This window comes from Epinephelus fuscoguttatus, linkage group LG3 (assembly GCF_011397635.1).
Source record: "Epinephelus fuscoguttatus linkage group LG3, E.fuscoguttatus.final_Chr_v1".
NCBI lineage: Eukaryota > Metazoa > Chordata > Actinopteri > Perciformes > Serranidae > Epinephelus > Epinephelus fuscoguttatus.
In genome coordinates this window covers 38,647,173-38,662,204 of record NC_064754.1, presented here as the reverse complement: position 1 = coordinate 38,662,204, position 15,032 = coordinate 38,647,173, and the positions used below count along the sequence as shown (strand labels likewise).

Below are 15,032 nucleotides of genomic sequence, written 5' to 3'. Positions count from 1 at the left end.
GCTTATCCTAACTGACAAAGTTATGCTTTGCCCCCAAATTGGAGACCAACATTACTTACTTGAAGAGGCTGTGACATGCTTATTTTTTTAGGTGATATAGTGATATGTGAAACTAGACAAGCTTAGGCATCCCTCGGTTCCAGTCACGTTGACGTGGGCTAAACAACACTGCTTTTGGCGAGGGAAAACCTGTCATGAATAATTTGAGCACTGAAAATGTATGATGACTTACTGTAAATGTGTAAAAAGAGAGTGAAAGTGCTGGTATTTGTGTTTTCATTCACATTCACATTCATGGACTTCCTTATTGTCCTTCAAGTTTATGCCTTAACAATGTTTGGTTGTATGAGAGATAATCGCCATGATAATAACCTAACTATGAATAGCATTTGTGTGTGTGTGTGTGTGTGTGTGTGTGTGTGCAGACGTGACACCAGGCACAGTGCCTCCAGTCACTGGCGGGGGGGAGTCTGAAGTCTGACCAACTGTTGATAGAACAGAGGTCAGAACACTTACAGATATTCAACAGGACAGAGGACTCGGGTATAATCTGTGAAACACAGGACATTATTTTCATTTTAAATGAGGAACAGTCAAGGGGCTGGTACCACATGTATTCTTGATTTTTTAAAATCTACAAAGTGATATTTTAAAGCTATAGTGTGTAAGTTCTATAGGTCCGTAAATGTCTGTTTCACCCAAGCCACTACAAGAGGAGATGACGCAATGCTGATTAAGCCGATCGGCTCCTCTAACATCTCGCGGTATTTTTCAATATATATCATTTTTAGTATGCGTGTCGACCGGCGACATTCCCGCGCTGGCACACAGGAAATGCTTCCTCACAACAAGAAGGGAGGGGGAGGAAGAGCGGAGAGTGTCATAGAAAGAGGTAGAGCGCAGGTAGAAAGAGAAAGCAACATGGCGGAGAAGCGGCCGAGACACAGTTCAGAAGTGGATCCTACCACAAAGGCAAGTGTTACTCTGTGTACATGGAAGTGCCGCCGGCTTATTAGTTGTAATAATGCATTATCCGCTGGGAGGCGTCAGAAGTTACGCACTATAGCGTTAATATACATCTTGGATCATGAAATGTTTGTCTCCTTAGCTTGGATGCCCAGTGGCACTATACAGCTGAGAGTGGGGTTGGGTCATATAGTTAAAAATCATTGTTCTATTATTATTATTATTTTCAGCATCACTATTTCAACAAGATTTTTTTGCAATGCATGGGACTTAGCCTGAATAAACATCATGGAGCCGCTGCACTGTGGGCCCACCATCCACAGGGATAGGCATTGGGGCCAGGAACCCTGGCACACCTACCCCTGGCAATGACAACCAGCTCTAGGGACATGGAATGTTACCTCTTTGGTGGAGAAGGAAGTGGAGTTGGTACAGAAGGTGGAGCGGTACCAACTAGATATAGCTGAGCTCAGCTCTATGCATATAGCCTACAATTACCGATGTCAGTCAGTCTCTCTCTGCATGTGTGTATGTGTGTCATTTGACAGATCGTGACCTGGGACTTTGAGGTGCACATGGATGTTGTTCTGTAGTGTGTAAGCTAGCTAACCATATTCTGTCTGTTGGCTATGTCAGGCGCACTAAAGTGTGAAGAGCAGAGGAGGAGCAAGAAAGAGAGGAGGATGGTGATGTAAGATCAGGTCACATTACCATCAGCAAGTAATTAAATATGAATAATAATGATAAATAACAAATAAATATAATGAATATCATGAGGTCACTGTTTAACGATAATGGTACTGAAAGAGCACACCTTATTGTAATCCACATTTCTCTGTTCTGTTCTGTTCTCTGTAGTTTTCTCCTCGAATCTGTCTTGCATCTCCATACGGTCTATGGACTGCATTAGAGCTCTGATTCTCTGTCCAAACTAGATTGGGCCCAACCTGACCTGACCAGCTAGGTCTCGGGCGGGCTGGGCTGTAATTTCTCATATTTTCCCTGGGCTTGAAGTGGGCAGGGTTACTGCCCCGTGTACACTACCAAGGTGCGCAGCCCGCAGTCTTTCATCTTGTGCCAGACGAGATGAAAGACTACCTAACAGAAGGAAGAAAGGAAGGAGAAGTGGTGTGATGAAATGAGTCAGCCTTAAGCTTGTAGTCAGTTGTTTAATATTGAATATATAGGCCGCCAAACCTGCTGCCATCAAAGAACTATGGGTGGAGGAGACATTGATTATTGCTGTGTCTAACCAGCCAATATTATGATATTGGCCATGAAAACTGTCAACTGCCCCACATGAGAGATGCTGCCTGTCTGTCAGTGTCGGGAAGCAGCCATAAGGAGTAAACAATTGGAAAACAATCAGTCAGTAACATCACAGTTCAAGCTATCTATCAGCAGGCTAGCTAACATTAGCTAGCAAGCTAGCTTTCCATGTGCGTAACACCTGGCATTGCCACCATTCAGCATGAAAACTGTCTAGGCAGGCAATGGTCACTCACCTGCATTTGCTCATGTGTGACCGTACCCTAACTTAAAAGTTAGTACCCTGAACTGATGTTAAGCCATTACACGAGTCCATATTATTCATAAAAGTGTTTTTATTACAGCTGGATCAGAAGCAGCCAGTATAATGTTTCCTCACATTCAATTATTTAACAGTCATCCTTCAATTCCAAGTTTCAGTATAACCAAGATAGCCTAAATGATCAGCCCTGCTTTTAATATCTTTATTTCATTAAATTAAAAGTGTCCAGGTATCCAAATTAAATCTGATTTAACTTCACATGAGTCATGCAGGGCTACACAGAGGTTATGTGAGCGACTACATGAGAACAACTGAGGTAGTACAAGTATTCATCTATTCCTTGTAATGACTTGCCCTTAATTTTAGGATTTCTGGCTACTGGCCATCAACTTAAATGTATTAAAAAAAAGTAGGTGTGAAAAGGAGGTGTGACCTTATTGTGACTTTGCTTTACTCTGATTGTTCTCTTATTTCTCGAGCAGAATCAGTCATCAGTTCTCATATTGGTGTTTTCCAGACACGTCTCTTCATCTCCTCAGACCATGGCTGACTATGGCATATTGCTTAAACATTGGGGTAAAGTGGAGGCAGACTACGATGGCCACGGGAACCTGTTTATGACCCGGTGAGTGGCTCCAACAAGATAAGATTATTCTTTTCTGTAGGTTATTTCATCACTTAACTGTTCCATCATAACTTATGTAAGTTTTATTTGTCAGTGTGAGGACATGAGCTCAGTGTCCTTAGTGGTACCACAGCCCTTTTTTTCATACTTCCTTTCTTCTCAGTTTATTCAAGAAGCACCCAGATACCCAAAAGATGTTCCCCAAGTTTGCTGACATCGCCCAGGCTGACCTGGCTAGTAATGCACATGTTACTGCCCTGGGTTCTGCCGTGCTTAAGAAACTGGGTGAGGTGCTGAAGGCCGGAGGCAACCACGCTGCCATCCTCAAACCTGTGGCCAAAAGCCATGCAGAGAAGCTCAAGATCCCATTTGATAAACTTCAGGTAAGGATGATGTACATGAGGGAAAATTTTAATTTAAGTAGACCACTGTGGTGTGACCTTTTTTCCCACAGTCTGTTTAACTAGAAGTTGCATCTCTTCCATTTCATCTTTTTTGTGTCCTCCAACCTGATTTTAAAGAAGTTTGTGCGAATTTTATTTGTATTTTCTCTTCAGTTGCTGATCGATGCGGTTGCTGAAATCATAAAGGAGAAGGCAGAACTGGATGCCGATGGGCAGCAAGCCCTGAAGGGAATGATGGCTGTTGTCCATGCCAACTTCGAGGCCACCTACAAAGAGCTGGGCCTCATCGCCTGAAGATGAAAATCATATCAAAGTCATGTAAGACGCAGATGAGAGACAAAAAAATTATCTTTTTTTTTTTTTTTTTTAGCTTTGGTAAACAACTATTCTGCAATGAAATGAAATTTATTACAGCACCACCGTAAATTACATCCTTAAATAATACTATGAAGATCATAAAGAACAGAATGCATCTTTTATTGCAGCATTATTGTGTTGAATTCTGTGTAATGGTGTAGGTTTTTCTGTTACTGTATCCACTCCTGTTACTGTATCCACTCCTAACTGTAACTGTAACTGTTTTTATTACAGTTAAATGAGGTTGATATTTTTGCTGGGAGTCTTGACTAACAACAAAACTGTAAACCTTTTCAATATATTACCAATAAAATTCTGTCACTCTGCTCTGCTCATTATTGTTTAAGTTTTATTCCTTTCCTGAAAACTAAAAACACACACTATACGCATGTGTTTGGGTATTCTCCAAAACTGCAGGAATTTCGGGAGAACATTAAAAGCAAAATAACTGTCATGTCAGTCATTCCAGCATATCATATGTTGGGATAATAGAGGTATACTCTGGGAAAATGAAAACTGTTTCTTCGATGACAACTCAGCCTGTTACACTGGAACAATGGACTAAGAGACAGAGACGGGTGTGGGCCTACATAAGGGAAGGAATGACTGCACAATTTTAAATGAAAAATGATTTTTTGCGTGGGGATGGACACTTGTATTTTTTTTATTCTAGCTAAAAAAAAGAGTATTCGATATTCAAAACAAGAAATATATATACTTAATATCTAAAAATATATAAAACATCTAAGCCTTTTATTACTATCTTCTTTTTGTCTGTTAATTTCTTGTAATAACTTTAATACCCTCTTTAAGGGACAGTTCACCTCAAATCAAAAATACAAATTTTATTCTTACCTCTAGTGCTATTTAACTTTGTTTGGTTGAGTCTGTTAGTTTTGTGCAGGTCTGAGAGATCATTGTTCTGCAGAGTTGCTGTGCAGCATCATGTTCTTAATAACCCTGATATGCAGCAAGCAGACCAATATTTGTTGATACCAGAGCACAGTATAAAGCAGAATTATTTGTCATACATTCAGGAGGCAGAGAAATGTCCTTGTAGAGATTGTTTTTGTACAGTATGTTCAAAGAAATAAAGCAGTTTTAACCCATAAGAACCCACACCCATTTCTCCTCGAAATAAAATTATGGGGGTCATAATTCTGACTAAAAAGATCCCAAAGAAAACATTCCTGACATTTAAAACAAAAAAACAAAAAAATTTCACCCCCCCTGTAAAGTCACTCATACGTCACATTCAGGGGCAGGCTGGGGTTGAAATTCAGTCCGGGAGCTTGATTTGGAGAGGCCTTTTTTCCTGATCGCACAACGGACGCAAATGGAACCGTAATTTTAACACGAATACTTTATTTGCAGTATAAAAACAATCTAATGATATTAAACACAACACACACAGATTAGTCAGTCAGTAGAGTGTATTGAATATAATATAATTCTATGCAAAGACCTATTGCCAAACCATTCCTGCACACTGCACCTGTACCTGGCACTGTTTTCCTGCTCCACTTTCCTCCTCCTCCTCCTCCTCCTCCTCTTCCTCCTCCTCCTCCTCTTCCTCCTTCTTCTCCTCCACCTCCTCTTCCATCTCCTCCACCTCCTTCTCCTGTCCCTCCTCATCTGTCTCTTCCTCCTCCTCACTCCTATGACTGGCATTATCCTGTCCCTCTGCATCAACTCCACTGACTGACACTGGCCTTGTCAGCTAATAATAACAAGAACAGCAACAATGATAAACGTTATAGCAAAGAATTCACAGTGTTAGAACACAAATACAATATAGAAATCAACATAACAAAAGCAGGCGGCACGGTGGTGTGGTGGTTAGCACTGTCTCCTCACAGCAAGAGGGTTCCGAGTTCGATCCCGGGCGTGGGAGCCCTTCTGTGTGGAGTTTGCATGTTCTCCCCGTGTCAGCGTGGGTTCTCTCCGGGCACTCCGGCTTCCTCCCACAGTCCAAAGACATGCAGATTGGGGACTAGGTTAATTGATAACTCTAAATTGTCCGTAGGTGTGAATGTGAGTGTGAATGGTTGTTTGTCTCTATGTGTCAGCCCTGCGATAGTCTGGCGACCTGTCCAGGGTGTACCCTGCCTCTCGCCTGATGTCAGCTGGGATAGGCTCCAGCCCCCCCGCGACCCTCAAGAGGATGAAGCGGTTAGAAGATGAATGAATGAATGAATGAATGAATGAATGAACATAACAAAAGCGCCACGCACACCGTAAATGAATTACTCACTTTAATGTATTTTTCTTGAGCTGGTAAAAACGGTCCATATATTAATGTAGAAACAGAACAGAAAAACAGGATGTATAGCCTAGGCTATATATTCAAATATTATCTTTTTAACTTTGAACACAGACTCTCTCCTGAAATAGGCTATGTTTTCTTTTGCAATAAAGAAATTTGTGTGTTTTTCTGGTCAGCCAGTATGGATTTTATTTTTAATTGATAAAGCAGATTAATGATTTATGCACGTATGGTGTAACATTGCTGATAGGCTACCTTTAATGTTCTGTGTGCCCTGAACACATCCAAAAACACAAACTAGAGTTCTCAATGGGCCTGAAAATTACAGCCCGACCGACCCGCGTGTTTTTAAGCCCAGACCCGACGCAGCCGACACACCAGCATTAGCCTAATTGTCTGCCCGATAAACAGGAAACCCGAGGCCCGACCAAGTCATTTGCATATTTTTTCGGCCCGAACCCGCGGGTCCGGTCGGGTTTGTCGGGCCGGCCCGACCCGTCTGGGATGATAGAGTCATGTAGGCAGTGCTTGCTAACCGCTCGTATCCACCCTTCATATGCAAAATATTAGATTGGCCCAGTCTGATGTTCCACTCTGTGCCACTGCCACTTGCGGCTGCGAGGGCAGGCTGCTGCGCTCAACCGCGGCTGCGTTTTATGGGGTAAAAAAACGTTCCGACTGGCCGGTTCGGGAATACTCACGAACCTCCCTATGGCCAGCCCGCCCCTGGTCACAGTGGGCTTAATGGTAAATTTAATCCTCAATATAAAATGAGTTTGCTTGACAGTCTTTTCTTGCTTAGTAACACAGTTAGGTCTTTTTATTTGGATTTCCACAAGTGTGTCAAAATAATAACTTTACCTCTGGGGTTCAACCACAAAATCTTCCTTAGAGTTGATTTACAACACAAAAATTTGCACACCGCCGCATATTGGAGGTCTTCTTCACAAATAACTGTAGCTGTAAAAAAGTGAAAAACTGACACTACTATTACACTTGGTCAAACACAACGTGCATTAAAAGGGCAAAACATTAACTTTTGCGTCAACAACATCATGTTTGAACTGTTGTTAGCACCATTTATGGCAGTTTAGCCTAGGGTGAATGGTAACAGCTGAAGCAATTTCTTTCCTCCATGAAGCAAAGACACACGTCACATTTCTCACAGGGGATCTTCGTTGCATTGATCTTGCATAATTTGCAGCGGCCACGCCTATCACATTTCACAGGCCAGCGTGCAACTTGATCCAAGCGAACATCATCAGGAACTCCAAATCGAACTCTCTTGGGCAGTGGTGTAGTGGTAATTGATGAGGTGGGTGTACTATTAGGTAGATAGGTAGGTTACTGATGAGGAAGTGGGCATACTCTCCTATATATTACAGTGGATGTTTAGCTAATAGGTGGGTATACTGTAACTGGATAGAGGTGGAGATGTGGTGCTGAATGATAGACGACCCCTTTGTGAGTGCAAGAGAATAAGGCTTGATGCCACCTCTGCCTGGAAGCTCCTTTATTTCATTGGCTTGTTGACTTCAAGTAGTTTACAGTTGCAACGGCAGAGCAACCATGCATTTACCAATGCAAGCATTATGGTCTGCCAGAACAGGTACAGGCACCACTCCGTGACCTCATGTGGTACTTGTGCCTTGCAACACATGTATCTAGGAGGTCTACCCCTCCAATGAATGTGTTGTACTCCTTTACAATTTGTGGCCTGTTGACTTCCACAAATGATTTGTCTGATTTGCTCCAGTGTCGAGCTTTGTCTTGAGGTTCAGTGGCACAGTAAGAGGAGATCATTGTTGTCATACCACTTGATAATGGCAATACTTTCCTCTTTGTCCACCCTGGCATCAACAGCCCTTCTGCCTCTCTTTTCTCATCCTCAAGCTGACACCCAGCCAAGCGATTGCTTCGGAGTATTCCTACAAAGTAGATCTGAACCAGCGCTGCTGAAGTAAAAAAGTTGTCCGCAAACACTTTGTAGTTTCAGGTTGATGGCAGAGTTTCACACAACTTGACCACAACGTCACCTCCCATGCTAAGTGAGGTTTTCTTCCCAGTGCAACCTTCATAGACCAGAAAATCACAGAGGATTCCAGATGAAGAGCAACAGGCTCAAATTTTCAATCCCCAAGGGCGGGGCTTGCCTTTGACCTACTATCTTATTGGGCTGTGAGTCCCCCTGAAGGACACCATTTGCTCATCAACAAAGTTGTGCTCCTCTGGGGTGACTTCCAGGAATTGTTTTTGTGAAACATCTTGAGCCAGGAGCGGACCTTCCAACACTTATCCTCTGCTTGGCTGTTTGACAAATCAGTGTTATCAGTGCAATGTAGGGATCAGAGGTGGGTAGAGTAGCCAAATATTGTACTCAAGTAAGAGTACTGATACTTTAGAAAAATATTACTCAAATAAAGGTAAAAAGTAGTCATAAAAATAATTACTTGAGTAAGAGTAAAAGAGTATTTGGTGAAAAAACTACTCAAGTACTGAGTAACTGTTGAGTAATGTCTGATTTATTTGTAAAATAAGAACATGAACGTAATCAATCAGTCAAAAATAATAATCTGCAAATTCATGTATTTTAAACGATACCCCTTTAACTAAAAATAAAATAAATTAAATCTTTACAAACATAAATCAAGGCACAAGAAACACAAATATATTCTTATACTGTATATATATATATATATATATATATATATACACAGACCCTTTCCAAAAAATTAGAATATCATGAAAAAGTTGTTTCATTTCCATAATTCCATTCAAAAAGTTAAACTTTCATAGATTACAGATTCAGGGCCCACAATTTAAACGATTTCAAGTATTTATTTGTTTATTTTTACATAATTTGGGCTTCCAGCTCATAAAACCCACAAAAACAGGAATTCAAAAAATGAGAATACTGTGAAGAAATCACCATTTACTTCTCAGTTTTTGCAGAAAAAAAGAAAGAAAATAGGATCACATCAAATCAATCAAAATATGGTACTTTCAAAACGATATGTCAATCTTCAATACTTGGTTGGGAATCCCTTTGCCTTAATCATTGCCTCGATGCGCCGTGGCATTGAGGCAATCAGCCTGTGGCATTGCCTGGGAGTTATGGAAGCCCAGATTTCCTTGATGCTTGCTGTCAGTCCTTCTTTGTTTTTGGGTACCCCATAGATTCTCAATGGGGTTTAGGTCTGGCGAGTTGGCTGGCCAGTTAATCACTGTGATGGCATAGGCATCAAACCAGGTTTTGGTGCTTCTGGCGGTATGGGCAGGGGCCAGGTCCTGCTGGAAGATGAAATCTGCATCTCCATACAGATCCTCACCAGAAGGAATCATGAAGTCCTCTAAAACATTCTGGTAGACTGTTGCGGTGACCTTGGATTTAAGAAAGCAGAGTTTACCAATACCTGCAATGGACATTGCAAACCAAATCATGACTGACTGTGGATATTTCACACTGGACCTCAAGCAGCTTGGGTTCTGTTCCTCACCCGTCTTCCTCCAAACCCTTGGACCTTGATTCCCGAATGAAAGGCACACTTTACTTTCATCGGAAAAGAGGACCTTGGACCACTGGCCAACAGTCCAGTCCTTCTTCTCCTTGGCCCAGTTGAGACGCTTCCTACATTGGCTCAGGCTCAGAAGTGGCTTGACCCGAGGAACCCAACAGTTGTAGCCCATCTCCTGGATGCGTCTGAATGTGGTGGTTTTTGAAGCTGTGACTCCCGCCTCATTCCACTCTTTCTGGATCTCTGCCAGATTCTTGAATCTTCTCTGTTTGATAATCCGCTGAAGCCCACGGTCATCTCTTTTGCTGGTGCATCTTCTCCTGCCACATTTTGCCCTTCCACTAGACTTTCCGTTGATATGCTTGGACACAGCACTCTGTGAACAGCCAGCCTCATTAGCTGTGAACTTTTGTGGCTTACCCATCCTATGGAGGGTATCAATGATGGTCTTCTGCAGTCTTCCCCATATTGAACCGAACTGAGACAATTGAACCAAACTGAAGCAATTTAATGACACCTGGGGAAACCTGTGCAGGTGCTTTGAGTTTAGTAGATGATTAGTGTGTGACACTCAGTTTAAAACATTCATGCCCTGCAAAATTTGGGCTGATTTCTTCACAGTATTCTCATTTTTTGAATTCCTGTTTTCGTGGGTTTTATGAGCTGGAAGCCCAAATTATGTAAAAATAAACAAATAAATACTTGAAATCGTTTAAATTGTGGGCCTTGAATCTATAATCTATGAAAGTTTAACTTTTTGAATGGAATTATGGAAATGAAACAACTTTTCCATGATATTCTAATTTTTTGGAAAGGGCCTGTATATATGTGTATGTATATATATATATATATATATATGTAATTATGTACTCAGAGGTGGGTAGAGTAGCCAAATATTGTACTCAAGTAAGAGTATTGTTGCTTTAAAACAATATAACTCAAGTAAAAGTAAAAAGTATTTTGCATTAAAACTACTCTGAAAAGTACAATTTATTGAAAAAGTTACTCAAGTAAATGTAACTGAGTAAATGTAACTAGTTACTACTCACCTCTGGTAGGGATGCAAGCAGGGTCTGAAAACGATTGTGTGACATGTTGTCGGCCACCATGGAACATCTTGTGTCATTTTCCCAGTAGGCTGACAAAGACCCATGCATAGGTAGAGGCAAATCAATATTTCCAGTTCCTTAAGAGTGGTGTTAACATTACTGTGGTGTTCAGATTTTTGTACACTGTACAGATTTGTTTGTTCTTTCAGTAACTTGAGCATGTCTGCTGTAATGAACTTCCTGAAATACTCCGGAATGGTGTGAGGAGTATCTGGAGATGTGGCACTCTGACCTTTAAATGTACATTCAGGGGCTTCAAATTGTTTCTTTCTCCAAGAGAACTGTTTTTTTCCTTTAACACCAGTATTTTGCTGCCCAGGATTCATCTTGGGTTGTGGTTCCTCAGCTACATCACTTGATTCACAATCGTCTGAATCACAGGACTCACTAGACTCATCACTCTCTATGTCTTTGCTGCTGGGAGTATAGTCAGGGTCCTCAGGGTCTTCATCTGAGCTATCTTCACATCCCTCAAACTCATTGTCATCTCCTTGGATGACTGCTAGTGCATCTTGAGCACTTCACAACTTCTTGCTATTCATGCTACAAAAACAAATACAACGGTGATAAGATATAGACAATATATTTGGGAGTAGAATCTTGTTTGTTAATTTATTTTACTTACTGGGGAGCAATAATTGTTTCTTAATTTAATTAAGCTAAATTATCACAGCAGAACATTACATTTTTTTCTTATTGTGACAAATACGTCCCATGAGATTTTTTGTTTAAAGACCCGGTGTGATGTATGTGTCACAGCAATATTTTTTCCTCATTTGGTTTATATCAAATTGTTCAAAGAATGTGTGTGTGTAAATACTATCAGGGACTTGTAATTGAAGGAAAACAATTGATAAATGGCTTGAATCTTACTTTTGGAAACAAAAAATTAGCTAGTTCTGTAACGTGCTCGTCAGGCACACAGACATCTTGGAAATGTTGTCATGGTAACATAAACTCACATGATGTGTCACATGACCACATCAGGATGTTCACTATGTGTCACTTAGGGACTCCATGGGTTAAAATGGGGGAAACAGTTGAAAAGGGAAATTTCCACCACATTTAAAGAGGTGGTGACACCTGTGTCACAGTGGGTTTAATGTCTTTAGTGACAATATCACCAAATGAAAACTACTATTAACCAAAAAAGCACTATTGGGAAAAATAAAAATCAGATACCTGTCCTCAAAGAAATATGGAAGAATACTGAAGAAATATAAGTCTTGTTTACATGCTCTGTATTACCATATGACAGCTTTAGGAGCATCAAAACAGTGTATCTGATTTCACTGAACATGAGGCTACAGCGGTTACATGACAGGTGCTGTGAAAACAACTGAGTTCATGTATCCACTTATTTCTTGTTATGACTTGTCCTGCAATCCAGTGGTTTATGACTGTTTGCCATCAAACAAACAGGACAAATTCCAAAACAAAGTAGGTGTGATAAAGTAGGTGTGAACTTACAAGAAACCTCACAGAGACAAGATCTGTTGATTGTTTTGAGGCCCTGTTTATATGATAACAATTTCAATTGAAAACAGTAAACTTTAGTTGCGTTTTGGACGATTGTTTACATGACAGCAGAGTTTTGGGTGCCTGAAAACGCAACGTTCTGAAAATGGGTTCCAGAGTACAAATTTTTGGAAACGGCAGTGTCTCCATTGTCATGTAAACTTGCAATATGCAGTTCCTCTGAAAACGCACATGCGCATTACGGTTCCAGTCACTAGGCATGCCGACCGTCACAACAACAATCTGAGCTCTGTTTGTGCTGCTCACCCTGTTGATTTGAAGTGAAGTGTAGATCTGTTATTGTAGCAACTCCACCTCGTCGTCCATCCAGACAAAGTTATCTGTGCATGCTTTTGCCATTGTGTCTTCTTTGTTTTGGTTTGTAATCACCGCGCTGTAGAGGAAGGCGCTTCAGCTCAAGCGCATGGCGCCATGCCGTGGTGCTTTGCAAATTTACACTGCCACCCATTGGCCTGGCGTGCATAATACAGTGTTTCCAGTAGATTTTGCGGCTCCGTGTGAATGGGGATCGTTTCAATAACGCCATCATATAAACGCAGAAGTTTTGTAAAACGCAAAGGACAGACTTTTCCATTTTTAGAGAAACCGTTGTCATCTAAACAGGGCAACACAGATAACAGACAATTTTACAATCCTTCATTGCTCTGCAGAGTTGCTGTGCAGCATCATGTTCTTAATAGCTCTGATATGCAGCAAGCAGACCAATATTTGTCGATACCAGAGCACAGTATAGAGCAGAATTTGGTTATAATTTGGCAAAGACATGCTGAATGTTTCTTTGGTTATTTGTCATACATTCAGGATGCAGAGAAATTCTTGAACTTCTTGTAGAGATTGTTTTTGTACATCACATTCAAAGAAATAAAGCAGTTTTTAAGTGACAAGATGACAAAATGAAAACTGCTAAGTACTATTGGGAAAAATAAAAATCAGATACCTGTCCTCAAAGAAATATGGAAGAATACTGACGAAACATAAATCTTGTTTACATGCTCTGTATTACCACATGACAGCTTTAGGAGCATCAAAGCCAACAGTGTATCTAGTTTCACTGAACATGAGGCTACACAGCAGTTACATGACAGGTGCCGTGAGAACAACTGAGTTCATGTATCCACTTATTTCTTGTTATGACTAGTCCTGTGATCCAGTGGTTTATGACTGTTTGCCATCACACAAACAGGACAAATTCCAAAACAAAGTAGAGGTGAACTAACATGAAACTTCTCAGAGCCAGATGAGATCTGTTGATTATTTTGAGTAATCGAGTCATGATTTCTGGAAAGAGACATTGCTGTTGAGTTTCTCAAATGTATTTTTTGGCGCTTTGAGCAGCTCAAGCTCAGTGCTATACAGTTCAATCAGGAGAGACATGTTTTTATAGTAAAAGAATATTTATTAACATGTGCACATAAGAATGCAAAATGTGAAAAGTCTTTGGTGATTAGACCCTATAGATTTAAGGAGGGTGATGAAACCATAGTCGAATAGGGACCTCCCCGCCCAAGTCGACATGCTGGTGGTGGTAGTGCTGGTGAAGATGCGATGAGAGGAAGATGGAGAAGTGCTGATCATCTGGATGAGTAGAAGAGTGAGCCTTTGTTGAGCTTGACCTGGACTCTGGATACGATGGCTGGAGGTGAACGGGGTGGAGGAGGGTGCGAAGATTCTGTCTAAAATGATGGCTGACAGCAGCAGAAGAGTGAACAGATTTAAACATTTGCAGTGGCATCCTGATTGGCTGAGAAAGATTGTGGCAATGTTTGATTGGATAACTAGAAGAGTGAACACCCATAGTCAGCTGATTAGAGGAAGCAGTGGGGCACACACACGCACACACGCACGCACGCACGCACGTAGCGCGCGCGCACACACACACACACACACACACACACACACACACACACACACACACACTTTTTTATCATTCACCTCCAGCCAATCCAGCATCTGACAGTCCAGATAGGAATCAGGCCAAGTCTAAAACTAACAACAAGTGTCTGCACACACACGTACATGCATGAACTTTCACAAACAGATATGCACACACTCATAAAAAACCCCACTTGAACACACCTACGTCACTAATGACCCTCTCACAGAGATATTATCTGTCATTTCTCAGTCACCTGATCCAATGTGCTCGTGGCCCCTGCTGCTGCATGTGTCCTTTAGTCAAACCTCTCATCTTTTTGGTGATGCTTAAGTCCATTCAATGTGAGGTTTGTCTATACTTTTAACCCCTGAAAACAAAACAGCATCCTCTTACAGACCCTCATCACAAATGGCATGAGTCTATTACTGTAACTTTGTTTGGTTGAGTCTGTTAGTTTTGTGCAGGTCTGAGAGATCATTGTTCTGCAGAGTTGCTGTGCAGCATCATGTTCTTAATAACCCTGATATGCAGCAAGCAGACCAATATTTGTTGATACCAGAGCACAGTATAAAGCAGAATTATTTGTCATACATTCAGGAGGCAGAGAAATTCTTGAACTTCTTGTAGAGATTTTTTTGTACAGTATGTTCAAAGAAATAAAGCAGTTTTTAAGTGACAAGATCACCAAATGAAAACTGCTATTAACAAAAAAAAAATACTGTTGGGAGAAATAAAAATCAGATACCTGTCCTCAAAGAAATATAGAAGAATACTGAAGAAACATAAGTCTTGATTACATGCTCTATGACAGCTTTATGAGCATCAAAACCAAAACTGTGTCTGA

The 15,032-nt window shown here is 41.0% G+C and overlaps 1 protein-coding gene across 1 annotated transcript; it reads left to right on the top strand.

Annotated features, from left to right (window-relative positions):
• Window positions 1-1,580: 1,580 nt before the first annotated feature.
• On the top strand, window positions 1,581-4,218 carry LOC125886406 (myoglobin-like). The gene is made up of 4 exons (XM_049572597.1): window positions 1,581-1,657; window positions 3,015-3,122; window positions 3,286-3,505; window positions 3,680-4,218. The coding sequence occupies exons 1-4, from the start codon at window positions 1,596-1,598 to the stop codon at window positions 3,818-3,820; spliced, it is 531 nt and encodes a 176-aa protein (XP_049428554.1). The 5' UTR covers window positions 1,581-1,595; the 3' UTR covers window positions 3,821-4,218.
• The last annotated feature ends 10,814 nt before the right edge of the window (window positions 4,219-15,032 follow it).